We start from the raw sequence: 21,246 nt of genomic DNA, 5'->3' as shown, positions 1-21,246 counted from the left end.
GGGGGGGGGGGGCGGGATTTGTAATTTTAGCCATCCTAGTGGCAATGAAATGCTATCTCATTATAGTTTTGATTTGCATCTCTCTAAAGACTAATGATGCTTAGTATCTTTTCATGTGTTTGGTGGCCATTTGGATGTCATCATTTATGATATCTGTTGAAGCCCTTTGCTCATTTTACTATTTGTCTTTTTGTTGTTGTCAGAGTTTTATATATATTTTGGTTATTAGATTCTTATCAGATACATGGTTTCCAAAAACATTCTCCCAATCGATAGCTTATCTTTTCACTTTTTTGGTAGAGTAGTTTGATGAGTAACTATTTTTCATTTTTATGAAGTCCCATTTATTTTGTCTTTTGCTCTTTGTGCTTTTGTTGTTATATTAGATAATGTATTATTAAAAACTAGGCCCAACATTATTGCCCCTTCATTTTCTAATAAGAATTTTCTGGTTTTAGTTTGTACATTTAAGTCCTTAATCCATTTTGAATTTATTTTCATGTATGGTGTGAAGCATGGATCCTGTTTCATTTTTCTGCATGTGGAAATCCAGTTTTCCAACATTATATATTGAAAAGGAGTCCTAGTATGGTGCTGTAGGAAAAGCGCTGGACTGCCAACTGCAAGGTTGGTGGTTCAAACCTACCAGCCACTCCTTGGAAACCCTTTACAAGGTCACTATGAGTCAGAATCAAATAGATGGCACTTAACAACAACAATAGTTTGTTGAAAAGACTCTTCTTTCCCCAATGAATGCATTAGGTATCTTGGTAAAATATCAGTTGATTATAGATGTATGGGTTTATTTCTGAACTCTCAGTTCTCCTCCATTGGTTACCTTAGTATTTCTTTTAGTATTGGTTTACTTTAGATAATACAGAAGATGAAGTTGAAGATGCTAAAAAAATATGTAACTTATTGACAAGGAAAATGATGATGATCCAACACAGTGAGGAATTTATAATAATGGCTATAATCTTGGCTTTCCTTAGAACTAGACTTTTGGTTTCAATAGTCCCCATATTTGTTTTCTAGTAAAGAGTTAAGATTAGTGTTAGTCCTAAATGCCATGTATCTTTTTTTTTGTTTTAAATTTTTTTGTGAATTATGTAGGTTTACATGGGAGAACATCAGTTTTACATTCATCCTATCGTATTTCAGTTCACTGCAATGATTACAGTCCCCTCCATGCATCATCAAACAACCAGAGGGTACACCCACAGGCTTGTCCCCCCAGCTGTCAGCACACAGCCCCTCTCCCTCCCTGAGTCCAGTGTCCCCAGCTGCTCCATCTGTTCACGTCATCATGTCTACCTCCATTTCTGGCATCACTGTTTCTCTGGGTAAGGTCCTGCACTCTGCTTTCTTCTCACTAGATGGTCCCAGGGACCGCCGCTCATGGACTGCAAAATCAGTCACTCCCCTCCTTTAGTTACAGAATATCTACTTTTACATTTCTGACCCTAACAGTCAGCCCTGATAGCAGTTATTCACTGTTGTACCAAACGAGTCTTATCCCCTTTCATAAGCCCCATCCCAACAGGTTGTCAGTGGAGATTCTTCTACCTTCCCCTGCCCTGTATGAAACTAAGCTCCCTCTTGAAAGCTTGTAAGCCAGTCACTTCTTGACTTTGTAGCCCCCACCCCCATCTTGGCTAGCCAATGTCTAAGTTGCCTATCCCTATCAACCCTGTGTACTGAGGGGGTGGGAATGATCCTTGCTGTAAAGAATTGTTCCCTTTTTTGAGCTACTGCATCCGTAAGTATAGGTAAAGTTCATCAAATTGTATCAGGTTACTCTTTTTTTCCCTCTTCTTTCTTCTTCTAGTTGAATTCTGATCATCCAGCCATTGAAGCCCAGTCAAGTGGGTACTGTTTGCAAATATGGGTGTTCTTGTGCCTCTCCCCTCACTTCATATCAGCTGGACACTTCACTCTCTGCTTTCGTCTTCTGTGGCCATGTCACTGCCTCTGAGCCCAGGAGTGCCCGGGTCTTGCCATTACTGCTGGCCAACCAGGTCTCTACCTGGGTTCACAGGAGTCTGTTGAATGTGGTTGGACTTAGCTCCCAACATCATTGCTGTTTTTCCCCCTGTTCCCCTTATCAGTGACCAACATAGTCATCAGCCAGACCACATGCCTGCTCATGTATTCCCCTCGAATTTTAGTCTTGGAAGGCAGTTTGTCCTGAGGGGACCTGACCACTTGCCTTGATGGCTCCCGAGCAAACAACTTGCTTGTTCTTGTAGTAGTCAGTCAGACTGCCATTATTGTTTTTTATTTTTCCTGCCAGTCTTCTTTCACGAAGTATCTTCTGTTCTTCTAGCTGCTCCAAGCTGGTCTCCTTGTCCTTTCAAGTGGAAATTTCCCACCGCAGATGATTCTGGATGGGCTAAATGCCAAGTATCTCGTACATTTTTTGTTTGTTTGTTTTATTAACTGTTTTGTTGAAGATGTCGAAGATATTAGAATATCTCAAAGTAGTTTTATGAATTATGTATTAATCTAATTCTCCTTGTTCTGCTATTGCTGTATTTATAATGCCAATTTAAGGATTATGCTATGCGTTTTAGATGTTCTTTTACTGATCATTCATAAATCTTAGAGTAAAATATTATACCACTGTGATCTCAAACAAACCTATGATAGCCCTGGATTCATTTTTTCTAAGCTAGCTTTCCTCATATATTCTAACTTTGCCTTTTTTCTTTCCTAAAACTACTTTTCCTGTATAAAAGCCAGCAGGGAATGAGCTAACCTATTAAGAGATGGGTTAACACAGATTCATGTTCCTTCCTTTGTTGGTGCCTGCTTAGGGCCAACTAAGCCAGAAGCACCTGGGTGATCCTAGTCTTTGTTTTGTTTTGCCAAGTAATTTTGTTAACAGCAATTGAAGGAGGCATGGTTTTGCCAGACACATTTTTTTACTTGTTTTCTTTGTGAATTCATAAACCTGCTTGCTTGATTTATCCTTACATTGTGCTCTGAAACACTGTCTTCTTTATTTGACAGGATCCATGCTGGAGAACGGGGTCTCAGATTGTGAGCCTAAATCTTTGGCTATGCTCTCTACTCAAAATTCTCAACAATCCAGAAATGCTGCCAAATCTCTCTCAAGACCTGCCACAGGATCTCAATTTTCAAATCTGGGGATGGACGATGTTCCACTCTCTTCCACTAACAAAAAGCTAGGTAAACAAGAAAGCCACTGTTAAGAGAAAATGAAAAATCTGTGTTTTTAGCCAAAGAAGGCAAATTATCTCTGCTCTCATCAATAAGGTTTCAAAAGGGCAGTCGGTAGTACTTTTTCTGTTTTCCAGGTAGTGACTACCCTGTTCAGAAGTTTCACAGTCATTTAGATGCTGTGCAATCTTGTGAGAGTGACAGGGACCCCTTTTGTGAGTTGAAGCCAAACGTCACTGCCAGGATGACTTACGTACTAACGTTAACCTATTTCCTTTATTTGTGTTAACTGTGTGTTTTTATTCTGTTTTCTTCATTATTATTTCCTGGTTGCCTCAATAGTAAAAAATTCCATCATCTTTGACATGACATGTTAAACATTTTCACTCCTTTTCAGTTTCATGGTCTTTAACCTGACATTTGACAGACTAGCTTTATACTAGACAATTTTCTCTGAATTAATTACTTACTATTGACTGATAGTAGCTCTTTACCTTTTTATTGTTGTTCCAAATGATAATCATTTAAATAAACAGCCAGTAATTAAACAAGGTAACAGCTCTTCTGAGTATTATATATCTCAGCATGGTGGTTCACTACACTGAATTAATGAAGTTTAGAAATGGAAAGGACGCTTGTTAACCTGTAGCTCTTTACTGAGTTATTCTGCATATATTAAACATTCCTTTAGTTAGTGAGACTTTTCTTTTTTACCATTATAACATAACCCTTAGCTTGCTTCAGAGCAGTAAACCTATGCTGCTTAATTGCTGGTTTTATTAAAACTTCCTTATACTATTGTTGTTGTTAAGTGCCATCTAGTTGATTCTGAATCATAGCCACCCTGTATAGGGTTTCCAAGGAGCAGCTAGTGGGTTTGAACCACCAACCTTGTGGTTAGCAGTACAGTGCGTATCTTACAGCAACACACCACTGGGAGAATTCTTATTTTAGAATATTCAGTCAAACAAAATAAAGAGGGATATGTTGGAAAAAGAAGCTCTTTGTTAAGTGCTTTACTGCTTAGATAAAGGTTGGTGGTTTGAACCCACCTACTGCTCTGTGGGAGAAAAGATCTGGTGATCTGCTCTAGTAAAGATCACAGCCTAAGAAATCCTCTGAGGCAATTCTACTCTCTTGACATGTAGGGTCACTATGAGTTAGACTTTATTTGACAGCATACAGTAACAACATATAGGCACAAGGCTTGAAATCTTCTAGGTAGATTCTAAAAGAAATGAAGTTGGGATGAAGTATTTAAATAAATTGAAAATCTGTATGTTGACACAATTCTAAGCATTTTAGGTCCATGATTCCCACTATGTATAACTTTAGCGTTGGCTAATAATGAAAAATAATAGAACTCTTGTACATTGGTTAAAATGTAAATGTATTTTATCTTTCTCTACAAGGCAGTCTTGCCCACATAATACTTTAAGCAGTACTGTATAGAAAGAACATTATCAATATTTTTGTAATGCACACATGAGAGTCCTCGGATGGTGCTCTGGGTTATTGTGTTGGACTGCAAAGTCAGTTTGAACTGTAAGATTAGTGGTTCAAGCTCACCAGCTGCTTCTTGGAAACCCTGTACAGGGTCACTATGGGTCGGAACCGACTCAATAGCACTTAACAACAACAATAAATGCACACATAGGAAATTATGCTGTATTAAATCCTGTCATTTAGGGAGTTTTGAAAATTTGGTATCTGTTCAAATAGGGCTTTTAAAGTGTGTCTTCTCTTTGTATTTCATTTCAGATAGTTTCTAAAGTGGCTGTCTGCAAGTTCTCTAAGTTTCTTTTTATTTTAAACAGTGTCTAATTGACTGTTCATCCTATTTAGTGTATTTTTTTTTTCATTTTTTTGTTTAGTTTTGTTTTTCATATTTAGAAGTTTGATTTGGATCTTTTGAAAGACCTTCTATGATAACTCCCCAAATGCTAGTGATTTCTCTTTTTGAATATATCTGGTATCTGAGTACAGTAATATCTTTTTATTTCCATAGTTTTATCATCTGATTCTGTTTTGATTGATTTTTTTCTTTATAGATCATATTTTCTGCTGCTTTGTATCATGATTTTTTATTGGCTATCAGATATTGTGAATTTTGCTTTGTTAGTTACTAGATAATTTTGTATTTCTTTAAATATTCTGTTCTTTGTTCTGGCACTCAGTTAAATTACTAGGATACTTGCTTTTAAGCTTTGTTGGGTGGACTTAGAGCACCCTTTAGTCTATATCACTAATTTGTTTCATTGTTGAGACATTAAGTACCCTTCTAAGTACTCAACCTAGTGCTCCATGTATTGTGAGGTTTTTCTACTCTGGCTGGTATGACAATGAACCATTCCAAGCCTGAGGAAGCTCTGGGGATTGTCCCACCTGCTCCTTTTTTCCCTGTCGTGGATCGTTTCCTCACAGGCATGCACTGATTAATATTCAGAATCCTCTATAGATCTCTGGAGCACATTCTGTGCAGCTCTCTCATCTTTGTTTAGCTTTTTCTTCTCCAGTACTCTGCCCTAAAAATTTTAACCATTTTGGTTCCCTGAATTTTCAACTCTGTCCTTTCAACTCAGGGAGACCTCCAGGCTCTGCTAGGATTGCTCTTTCCTGCATTACTCTCTAAAGGCAGTAAGTTGGGGCAATCAGAGGCCTCACTTCATTTGTTTTCTTTTTTTCAAGGAAAAGCATTGCAGCACTGCCTATTGTCCATTGTTTGAAAAACCTCATTTTGTATATTTTATCCATTTTTTGAAGGAACTCTGGTAGCATAGTGGTTATGAATCGGGCTGCTAACCTCGAGGTCAGCAGTTCAAAACCACCATCTGTTCCTTGAGAGAAAGATGAGGCTTTCTGCTCCCATAAAGTTTTATAGCCTCGGAAACCCTGTACAGGGTTGCTATGAGTCGGAAGCAACACCACGGTACATAACAACAAAAAAAAGACAACAACAATGCAAGAGTATAAATCCTGTTCCTAATCTATGAAAACATCAGTTTCTTTTGTTGCCTTAGTTGGAGATAGCTATCTGGGAAACATTTTTAGTCAACACACATTTGCTACTTTTTGTACTTAAACATTCAAATTACTTAATGATCCTTTTTCTAAATCTTTGGGTTTTCTCCCAAGGTTCCAATATTGAAAAATCTGTAAAAGATCTTCAGCGCTGCACAGTGTCTCTTGCACGATATCGAGTTGTAGTTAAAGAAGAGATGGATGCTTCCATTAAGAAAATGAAACAAGCTTTTGCTGAATTACAGAGCTGGTAAGTTAAATTGTACATGATATGAGTAGCACAAAAGTGACCATTTATAAAGATGTACAGTCATTCAGCAAGTTGTTTAGTTCCCAATTCCTAAATATTGTACTCTACATTTTGGAACATGGTGACTCTGTAGAGTCAGTGTAGAATAAGCACTGAACTATGAATCCCAGGTTGGCAGTTGGAGTTCACCAGCGCTCTGTGGGAGAAAGATGAGGCTTTCTGCTCCCGCAAAGATTTACAGCCTCAGAAACCCTATACAAGGTCACTGTGAGTTGGAACTGACTCTATAGCACTTAACAACAACAACCAATACTCTACATAGTGAGGGAATATTAAAATGCTTTGGTGTATTTAGCTTTCTCTCCATTTTACTTTTGGTCACATGTGGGTATGAATGGTACAGAGAACTCACAACTCTCTAGAAATGGACCTATGACTAATGTTATTTGGAAAGAGACAAATAATTATAGAAAAGATTGTATACCTTGATGTTACAGTTGTCTTTTAAACCGGGAACCTATAACAAATGACATACTAATTTTCAGCAAAATTATAAAGTTTTTACTTTTTTAAGATCTGTTTTTACTTTCATACCTTTTTTTATTCTTATTTATATACTTCCACGCAATGCTCTCTTCTTTGCTTTGTTGTTAAACACTGATTTATTTTAACTTTGTGCTTCACAAACTATCTCTTGTAGAATGTACATTTCTTGAAATAATATGTATTCTTTGCAGGAAACAGAGTTTGGTAGTTAAGGAAGTTTGAAGATCTTTTTTAAAAACTGTTGCCATAGGACTTCACAGTGCCTTTTTAATGTTAATGTGCTTTTTAAATCACTTAAGAGGGACCTTTACAGGCTGTTTCTCAAATATATTTGACTATAGAATCTCTTTTTTGGAGAAATACATTCTAGAGCACCAAAACTTTAAAAATTAATAGACATTAAGGTGTTAACTGACATTTGCACCATCACTTTTTTCTGGGAGGTATTTGTATTTTATAAAGGAATTTTAAAAAATGGAATAGCCTTAAAGATGGAAATAATTCAAATGATGGGAAACCAAGCAACTGGGTGTATATTTGAGGATTTAGACTGTTCACTCTGCTTATTTGTAAAATCTGCCTAGATCTGAGAGGAAGTATCCATGTATGGAGAGAACCTACAGCATTCTTCCACAATCATCTGTCAGTTTGTCATACTGTGGTGACTTGCGTGTTGCTGTGATTCTGGAAGCTGTGTCACTGTTATTTTAAATACCAGCAGGGTCAACCATCAGGGGCAGGTTTCAGATGAGCTTCCAGACAAAGACAGACTAGGAAGGAGAGACAGATTAGTCACTGAAAACTTTATGAATAGCAATGGAACACTGTCAGCACCAGAATATTGACTATTGAAACATGATGAAAAGTACCAGAATATTGACAGATATATTGCCAGAAGATGAGCCCCTCAAGTTGAAAGGCACTCAAAATACGATTGGAGAAGAGCTGCCTCCTCAAAGTAGAGTTGATCTTGATGACATGACCGGAATAAAGCCTTTGGACCTTCATTTGCTGATTGGAAACAACTCAAAATGAAGAGAAAGGTCTGTAAGCATCCACTAATAATTGTAACATGAAATGTACGAAATTGTTCATTGTAAAAAATGAAATGGACTGGCATTGACCATTTTGAATCTGATAATTGCATAGTTTCCTATGCCGGAATGACAAATTTGAAGAGGAAGGGTACCAAATTCATCATCACAAAGAACATATCAAGATCTGTCTTGAAGTACAACACTATCTGTGATAGAATAATACTCACACACCTGCAAGGAAGACCAGATAATATACCATTATTATTTAAATTTATGTACCAATCATGAAAGCCAGTAATGATGAGATTGAAGAATTGTACCAACCTTGTCAATCTGAAATTAATCAAACATTCAAGATGTGTTGATGATTACTAGCAATTGGAATGCAAAAGTTGAAATAAAAAAGGAAGGACCAGTAATTGGAAAATAGCCTTGGTGATAGAAATGATGTTGGAGATCGCGTGAAAGAATTTTGTAAGACTTTCATTCCGAATACCTTTTTAAACAACATAAAAGGTGATTAAACACATACACCTCACCAGATGGAATACACAGAAATCACATTTACTACATCTTTGGAAAGAGACAATGGAAAAGCTCCATATCATCAACCACAACAAGGCCAAGGGCAGACTGTGGAAGAGACCATCAATTGCTCATATGCAATTTCAGCCTGAAGCTGAAGAAAATTAAAACAAGCCCCAAAATATGACCTTGAACATATCCCACCTGAATTTAGAGACCATCTCAAGAACAGATTTGATGCATTAGACAGTAATGACAGAAAACCAGAAGAGTTGTAGAGAACATCATACAGGAAAAAAGCAAAAGTTCATTAAGAAGACAAGAATGAAGGAAAAGACCAAAATGAATGTCAGAAGAGACTCTGAAATTTGCTCTTCAACATAGAGATGCTAAAGCAAATGGAAGAAAAGAGAAGGTAAAAGAGCTGAATAGAACATTTCAAAGGGCAGGTCGAGAAGACAAAGTCAAATATTATAACAAAATGTGCAAAGGCCTGGAGTTACAAAACCAAAAGGCAATAAACTGCTCAGCATTTCACAAACTCAGAGAACTGAAGAAAAAGTTCAAGCATCGAGTTGCAATATTGAAGGATTCTAGGGACAAAATATTGAATGCTACAGAAAGCATCACAAGAAGATGGGAGACCTTCAATATACAGGGTAGACAGGGATGGGCAACTTGGACATTGGCTACTCAAAATGGAGGGGCTACAAAGGCAAGAAGTGACTGGCTTATAAGCTTTCAAGAGGGTGCCTAGATCCAGAGGGTGTTGAGGAAGATAGAATCTCCATGGAGTAGTATCCAGTCTGTCTGGGCGGGGCTGATGAAAGGAGATGGTGATGGCACTCATGTGGCACAGTAGTGAATAATTGCTATCAGGACTGACTGTGAGGGTTGGAAATGTAAAGGTAGATGTTTTGTAGCAAAACAAGGGGAGTGGTTGACTTTGCAATCCAGGAGAGGAGGTCCCTGGGACCATCAAGGGAGAAGAGTGGAGTGCAAGACCCTATCCAGAGAAACAGTGACGCCAGAGATGGAGCAGAGATGATGATGTGGAGAGATGGAGTGGCTGGGGACTCCAGATCCAGAGAGGGAGAAGGGCTGTGTGCTGATGACCAGGGAGCATGGAGGGGATTGTAACCATGGCAGTGAAATGATATACGATAGGTTGAATGTAAAGCTAATGTTCTCCCCTGTAAACCATCACATAAATCACAATAAAACATTTTTTTTAAAAAAAAGGAAAGAGGAAGATGATGGGAGAAATACACAGAGTTACTGTACCAAAAAGAAATGGTCAATGTTCAACCATTTCAAGAGGTACCATATGATCAAGAGCATGTAGTACTGAAGGAATAAATTCAACGTGCATTGAAGGCATTGGCAAAGAACAAGGCACTGGGAATTACTGGCATACAAATTGAAATCTTTTCAACAAACTGACAAAGCACTGGAAGCACTCACTCATCTATGCCAAGAAATTTGGAAGATAACTACCTCACCAGCTGACTGGAAGAGATCCTTATTTGTGCCTATTCCAAAGAGAGGTGACCCATTGTGGTAGTAATCGGAATGTGGTAGTAATCGGACAATACCATTAATATTTCAAACAAGTAAAATTTTGCTAAAGATAATCCTAAGACGTTTGCAAACTTACATTGACAGAGAACTGCCAGAGATGCAAGCAGACAAGGATGTGGAATGAGGGATATCATTGCTGATGTCAGATTGATCTTGGCTGAAAGCAGAGAATACCAGAAAGAATGTTTACTTGTGATTTATTGACTATGCAAAGGCTTTTGATTGTGTGGATTATGGCAAGCTATAGGACAACATTGCGGAAAATGTGTATTCCGGAATACTTAATTGTGCTCATGAGGAACAGAACAAGACAACACTAAATGGTTTTAAATTAGGAAAGGTGTGCTTGTACGACAGGGTTGTATGCATTCACCATATTTATTCAATCTGTATGCTGAGCACATAATCCGAGAAGCTGGATTATATGAAGAAAAACATGGCATCAGGATTGGAGGAAGACTCATTAACAACCTGCAATATGCAAATATGATATAGTCTTGCTTGCTGAAAGTGAAGACGACTTAAAATACTGACTGATGAAGATTAAAGACCAAAGCCTTCGGTATGAGTTGCACCTCAACATAGAAGACAAAAATCCTCACCACTGAACCAGTAAACAACATCCATATAAATGGAGAAAAGATTGAAGTTATCAAAGACTTCATTTTGCTCAGATCAATTATCAACACACATGGAAGCAGCAATCAAGAAATTAAACGATGTATTGCATTAGGCAAATCTGCTGCACAAGACCTCTTTAAAGAGCAAAGATGTCAGCATGAGGACTAAAGTACGCTTGACCCAAGCCATGCTATTTTCAGTAGCCTCATGTGCATGTGAAAGTTGGACAGTGATTAAGGAAGACCGTAGAAGAATTGATGCATTTGAGTTATGGTGTTGGAGGAGAATATTAAAAGTACCATGGATTTCCGGAAGAGTAAACAAATCTGTGTTGGAAGAAGTACAGCCAGTGTGAATGCTCCTTGGAAGCCAGGATGGCCAGGCTTCATCTCTCATACTTCGGACATATATCAGTCCCTGGAAAAAGGATATCATGTTTGATAAAGTGGAGACTTGGAGAAAAAGAAGAAGACCCCCCCCAACTAGATGGATTCGAACAGTGTCAGCAGCAATGTGCTCAAATGTAGCAACAATTGTGAGGTTGGCTCAGGACCAGGCAGTGTTTCGTTCTGTTGTGCATAGGGTCACTCTGAGTCGGGACTCATAGCACCTAGCAACAACAGTAACAGCATTCTTGCTCCCAACCATCCAACTGTTTTCTTTCCTGTCTATAGATTATTTCTGTATACTCAACTGTGTTTTTGTCTACACACTGACTCTAGATCTTTGTACCACAGCAGACAAGATAGAAGGGGAATGTAAATAGCCTCAGTTTTCCTATTCCCTGGAATGCAAGATGAAGTGACTTAATGAAGATGTAGAGTAATGCCTCTAAAAAGTTGTTAAGCCCTGCTTTATAATCGGAAAAGCACATATAACCAAAAAACGCCTTTGGATAATTCAACCTGGTATTTTAATCATACCTTTTCCCCAATTCTAAATTCTACCTTTTAGGTGTTATAACTAGAAACTTACCATCATGGTTTTTGATTTTTCCTATACACAACTCATTCTCCCCAAACTTAGCATTCACATTTCTTCTTCTATTGCTGATTCTACTTTCTCAGCCTGATAAACTCTCCTGTACCTCTGCTTTTATCTAACCAGTTCTCCAAAATTCACCTTAAACTAATCTCCAGCTTCTCCTGGAAAGTTTTTTCTGCAAAAGTGACTCCTCCTCTTTCTGAACCTTTACCCTTTGGTGTAGATTATGTTAGTAGATATTGTTGACCCATCCAGAAAAGAATAAAATCTAAGCGTAGGTTAGCACAACTTTGCTTCGAAAAGCCTCTGATCTCCATGATTCTCTCCAGCTTACTGATTACTTAACCACAAGATCTGATTCCATTCAGAATCAGCCTGAATCAGGAAACAGTTCCGTGAGTGAGTTTTGTGAGATCCTGCTGACTTGGAAGCAAGCCAGGGGGAACCTCCTTCAATAAATGACAAATGAAATGGTTTCCGGCTTCAGAACTGTGTGTTTAAGATTGATTAGCAGGCGTAGCAACCAGGTCAATTTAACTTGAGGAAGGAGATTACCTGTCCTTTCCTGCTCTGGTGTAAAGCTCTTCTCTCTGGTTGATTGGGTTTTTAAACTACCTTATTTCAGTGCTTCTTGTAGTTGCTACTTCAAGACATAATTGGCAGGTGAGCTAACTCCATTTGGCACCAAACCAGAGTCAATGCCGTTTAGGAAGCCATTTTTGTGTTGGTTATAGTGTGTAAGAAAAGCAAAAGGTTCCAACAAATTTGCAACAGTAAGATTACATTACCTCTGACAGGGCACTAGGGGAATTATACAGATAACTGCTTTCACTTGATGCCAAATGAAAGCTGGCACATACCTAAGGAAGGTGAAATCAGAAACCTTCAAATATATAAAATTTATAATCTGCTCTCATTGGTGATTCAATAATCATCTCTAGACCCAAGTTAACTTTCACTTTAAAAAAAAAAAAAAAATTTGTCTGGCTTGTATGGGTAGAGTTGTATTCTCTGTGTTACCATGCTTTGTGAAGGACTCTCTACAGTGAGGGACCCATCAAAATTGTCATAGTATGCAAATTTTATTTAACAGGCTGGTGTTTTCCATTCAGTTATGCTCTAGTCCAATCCACTGTGATGTTCTGGCTACCTAGTGGGTTTTTGTTTTGAGCCCAGATAGGTGCACCATAATTCACCAAGGCCAGTACTGGGAGTAAGGAGTTTTATTAAAGCATCGTAAACTTTCTGCTGATGAAAACTTTTGGCAGTCCTTTTTCTTGGTTATTTTATGTGGAAAGATGAAAGTGTCTTTAAAGGAAAAAAGAATGCATTAGCTTTGCTTGGAACTCTTCCTTGATTGGCTAGTGAAATTACAATAAATAGGTCTTAGGTTTTCATCAAATAGAATCAAGTATAAATATTTCCTAAGAACATTATTGAGTGGTATAAAGAGTTATCCTTTTAAATAATTGACTGTGAATGACAAGAATTGTCATAATTAACTATTTTATTGGTGCCCACAAATTTCTAAAGGCCAGAACTAGAATCAATAAGCTGTATGTTAAATAAATTAAGGGGCTTGCTTTAAATGATGGAGAAATCATATATCATAGACATGTTACTGATAATCCATGTAAGAACAGCTATTCAGAGCAGCTGACTTACATAAAATCTTTAGAATGAGTTGAGCAAATGTTAAGATGGTAAAAAGTCCTGTGAAAAAGAGAAGGAAATTCAGAATATACAGGTAGGTACCAGTCTTTTTCCTTAGGTGGTTAGCCATCTAAAACTAAATTTCATGATTGAAGAAAAGGATGCAGAAATTCTCATACATTACAAGGTTCAGAAAGAACTAGTTTGGTTTTTTTTCGAACTGTCTCCCATTAATATTTAGCAGCATTTTATTAGGTAGAATAGTTTTAGAATCCAGTGTACCAGGTGCTTATTATAGCTTACTTCCATTCAAGAAAGCCTTTGGAGAACAGTTGCAAATTTAGTCCCCTCAGCTATTGAGTGAGCAAAGTTTCAGGAAATCTGACAGTGTGAATGAGCCTTTCATCACTCTCTGAGAGAACCCACTTCTTGCGGTCAGTGGCCTCTCAAACTATTACCTCAGACCCCAGATACTTTTGAATCTCTTGGCAATAGATCCACACTGTTTAGTTCAAGAACATATGTAAAACTTGTGTTTACATTGCTCTTTGTTAGACAGTTGAGGTAAATTATTTGTTTTAATTGCAAAAAATGCTTTTACTACTTTCTACTTTTGAACTCTCCTGCCTTCTTTATTTATTTTGTGATGTACATATTTTCCCAGCTTTTTAATTATGAAAACTTAAAAGAATACAGAAAAGTTAAACAGGTAAATACAATTATGTATTTTGCAGGGGTTTATTTTTAGTGTTCTTTGTGTTTTGGTGAAACCATTTAGAAGTTGTAGACATTATGATGTGTTATTCTTAAGTGCCATTGAGTCAGTTCCGACTCATAATGACCCTGTATGGGGTTTCCAAGGAGTGGCTGGTGAGCTTGAACCATTGGCCTTGTGGCTCAAACCGAACTTGCAGTCCAGTGCTTTAACCCACAGTACTATACCAGGATATATGTGTGTGTGTGTGTGTGTATGTGTGTGTGTATATATATATATATATATATATATATATCATGATATATCACCCCTAAATGTGTGAATGACTAAAAACCAGAACATTATTTGACACAATCATAATACCATTATTTGATGTACTTCTAATAAGAAAGGTATTGCTTTTTATTATTTATTCATTTTGGTATTTTAAAGACTTGTGAAAAAAAAATTTAAAAAAAGACTTGTGAAAAATGTTTATCAGACTTTTCTCTGAGAAAATAGCCCAACAATCTCAATTTGCCATTAAATTGTTAATGTTTAATGCTGGACTGACACCACAGACCTTTCAGCAGGTATTATCAATAAATGAAAATAAGGCAAACAACAAACAAAAAGAAATAAAATGCTTGTTTCTATGTTTTTATTTTTGTTTGTTTATTTTGGCATGAAAATATGAAAAAAAAATTAATAGAAGAGGGGTCCTATAGTTGGCCATGGAGTCCTGGTATGCCACTGTAGGATAAGCACTGGACTGCTAGCCACAAGATTGGCAGTTCAGATCCACAATCGCTCCTTGGAATTCCTGTATAGGGTTGAGATGAGTTGAAACCAACTTGACAGCATTTAACAACAACAGCTTGGTTGTCTATACATAATGACAATCCCTGTCATTCACAGTCGATTATTTAGAAGGATAACTCTCTAAACCACTCAGTAATGTTCTTAAGAAATATTTATACTTAATTTTATTTGCTGAAAACTTAAAACCTATTTACTATAATTTTGCTAGGCAATCAAGGAAAAGCTCCAAGCAAAGCCAATGCATTCTTTTTCCCTTTGAAGGCACTTTCCTCTTTCCATATTAAAAAATATATGATTTTTTTTTGTCATCGCCAAATGAATTAGTCAAGAGACAAAGTTATTTAAATGAATGTTAGTCATTATCACAGGAGAAAAAAGTATCATCCAAATAACTATCTCATACTGCCACAAAAATAGCATGATTGTGATGGTGTGTAACTATTTTATTCTTTGCTGAAAGTGTCTTGTGATATTCTGCTGTTCATAATAGAGATTGTAGCTGCAAAAAGCTTACTTGTTTTCATAAGTGTTTTAATAAATATTTTACAAGCTTTGTCAGAGACAAAATTTGTCATCTGGTGGACAGTGTCTGCATCTTAAGATAATTCAGCAGTAGAAGAGAGGTAATGTCAGATAGTAGGCCGCTCTTGTCTCAGTTGTGTTTTTGTTTTGCCTTTCAGATATTTCAAAGTATTGCTAGAGTTCTTGGAGCAATTATTGCTGAGGTTTGGGAAATGCTTTCTTCAGAAAGTACTGCTGCCCAAAAATAATTGTGTTTTTTCCTCAGTCCATTGCTTTTGCAGAACTAATTTATCAATAAAATTTGTTTAGTAGCAAGTCTGTTTATTAATACCACGTATAATGATAATCAGACTTGCTTTGTGTGCCACTTCCCTATGAAGGATTTTTTCCTTGAAGAAATTACCCTGCCTTAAACTTTTTTTTGGTATATATATCTCACACTACAATCTCCATATTAACTACTCTGTCCTAACATAACTAAATACTGAATTTGTGTGTGTGTGTATGAATGTCTGTTTTTACAACCAGAAATAAAGAGTGGAACTTTTTTTTTTTTTTTTAACTTTTTATTGTGCATTAAGTGAAGGTTTACAGGGAAGACCATCAATGTTACTTTCAGTAAATCATACATTTTGTTTCATCTCAATGGCTGCAATCCCCTCCATGCAACAATAGTTGTCCTGCTTCTTCCTGTGCTTCCTATTTCCATTGCACCCTCCTTCCCATCCCTTCTCAACTTTGTCCTTAGGTAAATTTGCACTTTTGATCTTGACTAATTCACCATTCCATGGTGAGCATACTTTACTAGTGTCGTTACCCACCTATATACTTGTCTACTGCTTGGTGGCTGAAACTTAGGCCACAGAGTGACTTCTGTTCCAGACCTGAAGGGGGGGGATGAGGTCCATAGTCTCGGGTTCCTCAAGTCTCTGACAAGTAAGCCCATTCTTTCCCCCCAGCACACACATTTTCTGCCAGAGTGGAACTTTTATTAACTCTGTAGTTATATTTCTATTCAAACAGAAATCAGGATGAACTCGAAATTAAAAGAAAGTTGAAAATTTCATGTTTGTATAGTTATTGAGATTTTAATTTTTTCATTTTGTGCACCACCACCACGTTAAATTGGTATGAAAATTATTTACATCCAGATTGAATACTAGGGTAATCTCTCTTCTTATGCATCTAATGCAGTGAACAATTATAAGGACATGGAAAAACTTTATATGCTTACAAATGGTTTATATTTGCAATGGGTACAATTCTAATCACCCATTTAATGTTTCTTTTCTATTAAAAAAAAAAGTAGGGGGGGAAAGAAACCTTTAATTCTGTCTTTTTCAGATTACTTAGTAAATGTCTGTTAGAAACCAGCACAATGTGTATGTCTTGGCTACCTTGCATTATAAGGACTAATGTACTAGTGGACTTGGTGCAACTGATAAAATGTTTTAAGATATATAAATCCTAATCACAGATAAATTTACCTTGCCCTTGCAGAAGATATTGCCTGGTGATTCATCAGAACCAAAACTGTCAAAATTTCTAGACCAAAATAAAAAAGTATGTGAGGCACATGCTAATTTCCACAAGTACTTTTGCTTTAGCAGCAGCATAGCTGCCTAAGAAATGTGTTTTGTAGCTTGCTGCTGCCATCTACTGGTTATCAACACTTGAATTTGTAGCTACTAAGGAGCTCTGGTAGCGTAGTGGTTACGAATCGGGCTGCGAACCTTAAGGTCAGCGGTTCGAAACTACCAGCTGCTCCGCGGGAGAAAGATGAGGCTTTCTACTCCCGTAAAGATTTACACCCTTGGAAACCCTGTACAGGGTCGCTATGGGTCGGAACCGACTCGACGGCACTTCACAACAACAACAATTGTTAAGTGCTGTCAAGTTGGTTCTGATGCATAGCAACCATATGTAACCCCCGACCATGTGGTTTGAAATCCAGTGCTTATCCTACAGCATCACACCAGGACTCTTCTACTGGCCTACTTAATATATATAACTAAAAGGGAATTGTCAGTGCAATCAAGTCGGTTCTTGTAGCAACCCTGTATAGGGGTTTCTGAGGAGCAACTGGTGAGTTGAAGTTAACAGTCCAGTACTTATCTTATAGTGCCAATGTATTGGAAATTCTTAAGGTGCCCTTTGTAGAGGGTAAGACTACACAGCTTGCATTAGTCATTCATTGTTTTCTTTGTAGTGTATTTTTTTAATGAACAGACTTAAATTTTTCTCCATTATTAACAATGTGCTATTGGGTACTGTGAGTTTCTGGTTTATCTTTTTTATCCTTTGTGATCTTTTCGTAGTTTAATGGACCGGGAAGTGGCATTGCTTGCTGAGATGGACAAAGTAAAAGCTGAAGCAAGTAAGATTGATCTTTAAATAAAAAGTTACAGTAGGTACCCGCATATCAGCCCCCATAACAAAAACACAATATAAATGTCACAGTGAGAGTTTGTATATATTTAAACTCATTTGAGAATTTATACAACACTGGCCTATGAATCCTTTCAAGCAGAATAACTTTATAAGAAGCTATTTTAAAATATGTCCAAATTTTAATACTTTGAACATGGAGTTCAGTGTATAAGAGACAGTATCTCATGGTATCTGCCACAACATACTCTAACAATCAGAGCATCAGTCTTAGGAACAGTCTTCACTTAGTTTCCCTTGTCAGTGGTTTGAGGGGAGAGCCGGTGAATTGAGGGTTCAGGAAACCATGATTAAGGGTCCTGGAAAGCTTATTAAACTATATTCTGGAGTAACAGAGTTGTAACTTTGTTAAGTTGTAGGGTTTTGTACATTAAGTATTAGGTTAAAGATATTTAATACATAAGGAAAGTCAACTGCAACTTGAACAGTGCCATTGATTTTGGGCTTTTCAATGCAGATTTTACCTTCATGCATTGAATGCCTGATGTATAATTAGGAAGGATATTTCTTGTAACCCATCCTCATATTGGTAAGAATAGGAATGGGCGAGGTTCATATGATCGTTCACAATTAAATCATGTGCGTTTATGATCATGGGCAAGAGGAGGCAGCTTGAGCTGAGTTGTTTTGATCCATTTTAACTTGAAATGTTAAGTACACAACTGAGATGCTATCCAGTGTTCTTCAGAAGTGAAATTTCATTTACAATGAGTGTTCTATCCTGAAAGTTCTCAATTTGACACAGTTGACTACCCCATGGTACATGCATGTTCTCTTTTTGAAGGTGAAGGTTCAGGTAAAATAAAACTAGTAAGGAAACATAATCCTTACTCTTCAGAAGAAGGAATTTTTTTAAATATAATGCTGTTGTTGTTTTTTAAAGCTTTTATTGTGAATTGAGTGATCATTTACATGAGAGAACATCAGTTTTGCATTCATCCTGTTGTGTTTTGTTTCATTGCAATGATTACAATCCCCTCCATGCATCATCATTTCACAGTATTTGCCTCTGTTTCTTCTAGTTTATATATATATATTTTTTTTTCTTTTTTTATGAATATATAATCATTTAAATAACCAAAGGGCACATTCTGCAAGCCAGTTTCCTGACTACCATCACGTAGTCTTTGTCTTTTCATGAGTCGAGTCCTCAGCTGCTCTCTCTCTCCATGCCATCTCTGGTGTTGCTGCTTCTCTGATTAGGGCGCCTTGTTTCATTCGTGCTCTTCTTTCTTGATGGTCTTAGAGTCCTCTTTTCCTGAAATGTAAGATTAACTAATCCCCGCCCCCCCTTTATGTTACAAAACTTCTACCTTTTCTGTTGTGACAATTGCAATTAGTAATGATAACAATTACTCACTATTGAATCAAAAGAATCCTATCCCTATTTCCTTTCACCAGACCCATCTAGACAAGATGAAAACTATTCAGTGGGGATTCTATTCCCCCTTCCACCCTCCCACTTCTACCCACCCACCCAGACACACTCTGAAACTAAACTCCCTCTTGAAAACTTATAAGCCAGCCACTTCCTGCCTTTATAGCTCTCCCTTCCCTGCCATTTTAGGTAGCTACTGTCTCAGTTGCCTGCCCCTATCAACCCTGTATACAGAGGGGATAGGCTTGATCCTTGAAGTGAAGACTCCGTCCCTCTTGGTTGGTATTTTGAGCTACTGCATCCATAAGTATAGGTCAAGCTCATCAAATTGTAGCAATTTATACTTGCTTCCTTTATCAAATTTCTTTATTTTCCTCTAGTTGAGCTCTGGTCATCAAGCCATGGAAGTTAGGTCAAATGGGTACTATCTGCAAGTTTGGGCATTCTTGTTAGTCTACCTCCACTTCATATCAGCTGGATGCTTCACTCTCAACTCTAGCCCTCTGTGGCTAGGTCAGTGTCTATGGGCTCAGGAGTTCCCAAGTCCCCCCAGACTTCGGACCAGCCAGCCCTTCTCCTCCCTCTCTCATCTCGAGGTCAACAGAAATCTATGGAACATGGTTGAATAGAGCCCATATCTTCATTACTGACTTTCCCCCACTCCCATTCACATGTAGACCAACAAGGTTGCCAGTGAGCTTACATGCCTGCTCGTGTATTCCCTTTGAGTTTCAGTCTTGGGGGCACGGTTGTCCTGAAGGCACTTGATTGCTTGCCTTGATGACTCCCTGGTGATAAAAATATACTTTTTTATAGAAAATTTCAAACATTTAAAATGCAAAGGCAAATAAGTTGAATTTTATCACCTAGATTTAACTAGTTATCAGCTCATAGACACTGTTATTTGATCAGATTCAGAGCTGTAGCTACTTCATTAATTTTGTATCTGTATCTCCTTTCTCCCATGCTAAAAATCCTAATGCACAATGACACTAAAGATGCTTCTTTTTCTTTTTCACACACTATACCCATCTGCTGCTGTTGAGTCAGTTCTGAGTCAGTGACTCTGTATAGGGTTGCCAAGGCTGTAAATCTTTATAGGAACAGAAAGTCTCATCTTTCTCCTGTGGAGATGTGGTGGGTTTTAACTGCCAACCCTGCAGTTAGCAGTCCAGTACTTATCCTACAGCAACACCAAGGCTCCTTCACACACTACAGGCTTATTAAATGTTCATATAATATTTTACAGTCCAGAGTTTTCTCATGTTCAAACATACATGATCTTCCTATTAACTCTATGAGATAGATAGGTTTTCCTCTTGTCTTTCTCCCTCTCCCATTTCTTAAACAAAGAAACAAGTTCTTTGGGGAAAACATGACTTGTCCAGTGTCATAGAATTAAACTACATAATTTGGTCCTCTGAGTTATTTGATAATGTGTGGAAATCTTTATTTGAATATTCTATTTTGAGGTCTATAATTTTTGTCTTATAATCCTAGAATGTTACAGCTGAGAAGAACTATAGTTTATACAAATGGAAAATTGGTTTTATCTTGGAACCCCGGATGATTGGATCATTTTGTAGCTATTTGGGCTTTATCATCTTTTTGAAGGTGAAGGTTCAGTAGAATAAAACTAGTAAGAAAACATAATCCTTACTTTTCAGAAGAAGGTACTTTTAAAAATACTCTTTTTATAGAAATTCTCAAAAAATTAAAATATAAAGGCTAAATTATAGGACAAAAGTACTCTGATTGATACACCATGCTTCATTAGGGGTATGAGCAAATATGTGGCAATCAGGCTAAATAACATAACTAAAGATAATTAGCTTTCTGTAATACCTCTTACACTTACTGATGAAGATCAAAGAGCACAGTCTTCAGTATGGATTACATCTCAATGTCAAGAAAACAAAAATCCTCACCACTGGACCAATAAACAACATTCTTATCAATGGAGAAAAGATTGAAGTTGTCA

General features: G+C 37.2%; 1 protein-coding gene across 1 annotated transcript in view; it reads left to right on the top strand.

Moving 5' to 3' along the window:
• SPATS2 (spermatogenesis associated, serine-rich 2) overlaps positions 1-21,246 on the top strand; it is a 93,149-nt gene that overhangs the window by 53,282 nt on the left and 18,621 nt on the right. The window contains exons 6-8 of the mRNA XM_006870078.1: positions 3,013-3,192; positions 6,319-6,454; positions 17,758-17,816. Coding sequence (XP_006870140.1) covers positions 3,013-3,192; positions 6,319-6,454; positions 17,758-17,816 — 375 coding nt within the window. The remainder of the gene's footprint in view (positions 1-3,012; positions 3,193-6,318; positions 6,455-17,757; positions 17,817-21,246) is intronic.

This window comes from Chrysochloris asiatica, unplaced genomic scaffold (genome assembly GCF_000296735.1).
Source record: "Chrysochloris asiatica unplaced genomic scaffold, ChrAsi1.0 scaffold00138, whole genome shotgun sequence".
Lineage (NCBI taxonomy): Eukaryota > Metazoa > Chordata > Mammalia > Afrosoricida > Chrysochloridae > Chrysochloris > Chrysochloris asiatica.
Note: the sequence above shows the minus strand (reverse complement) of the source record. Positions and strands in the feature narration are given on the sequence as shown.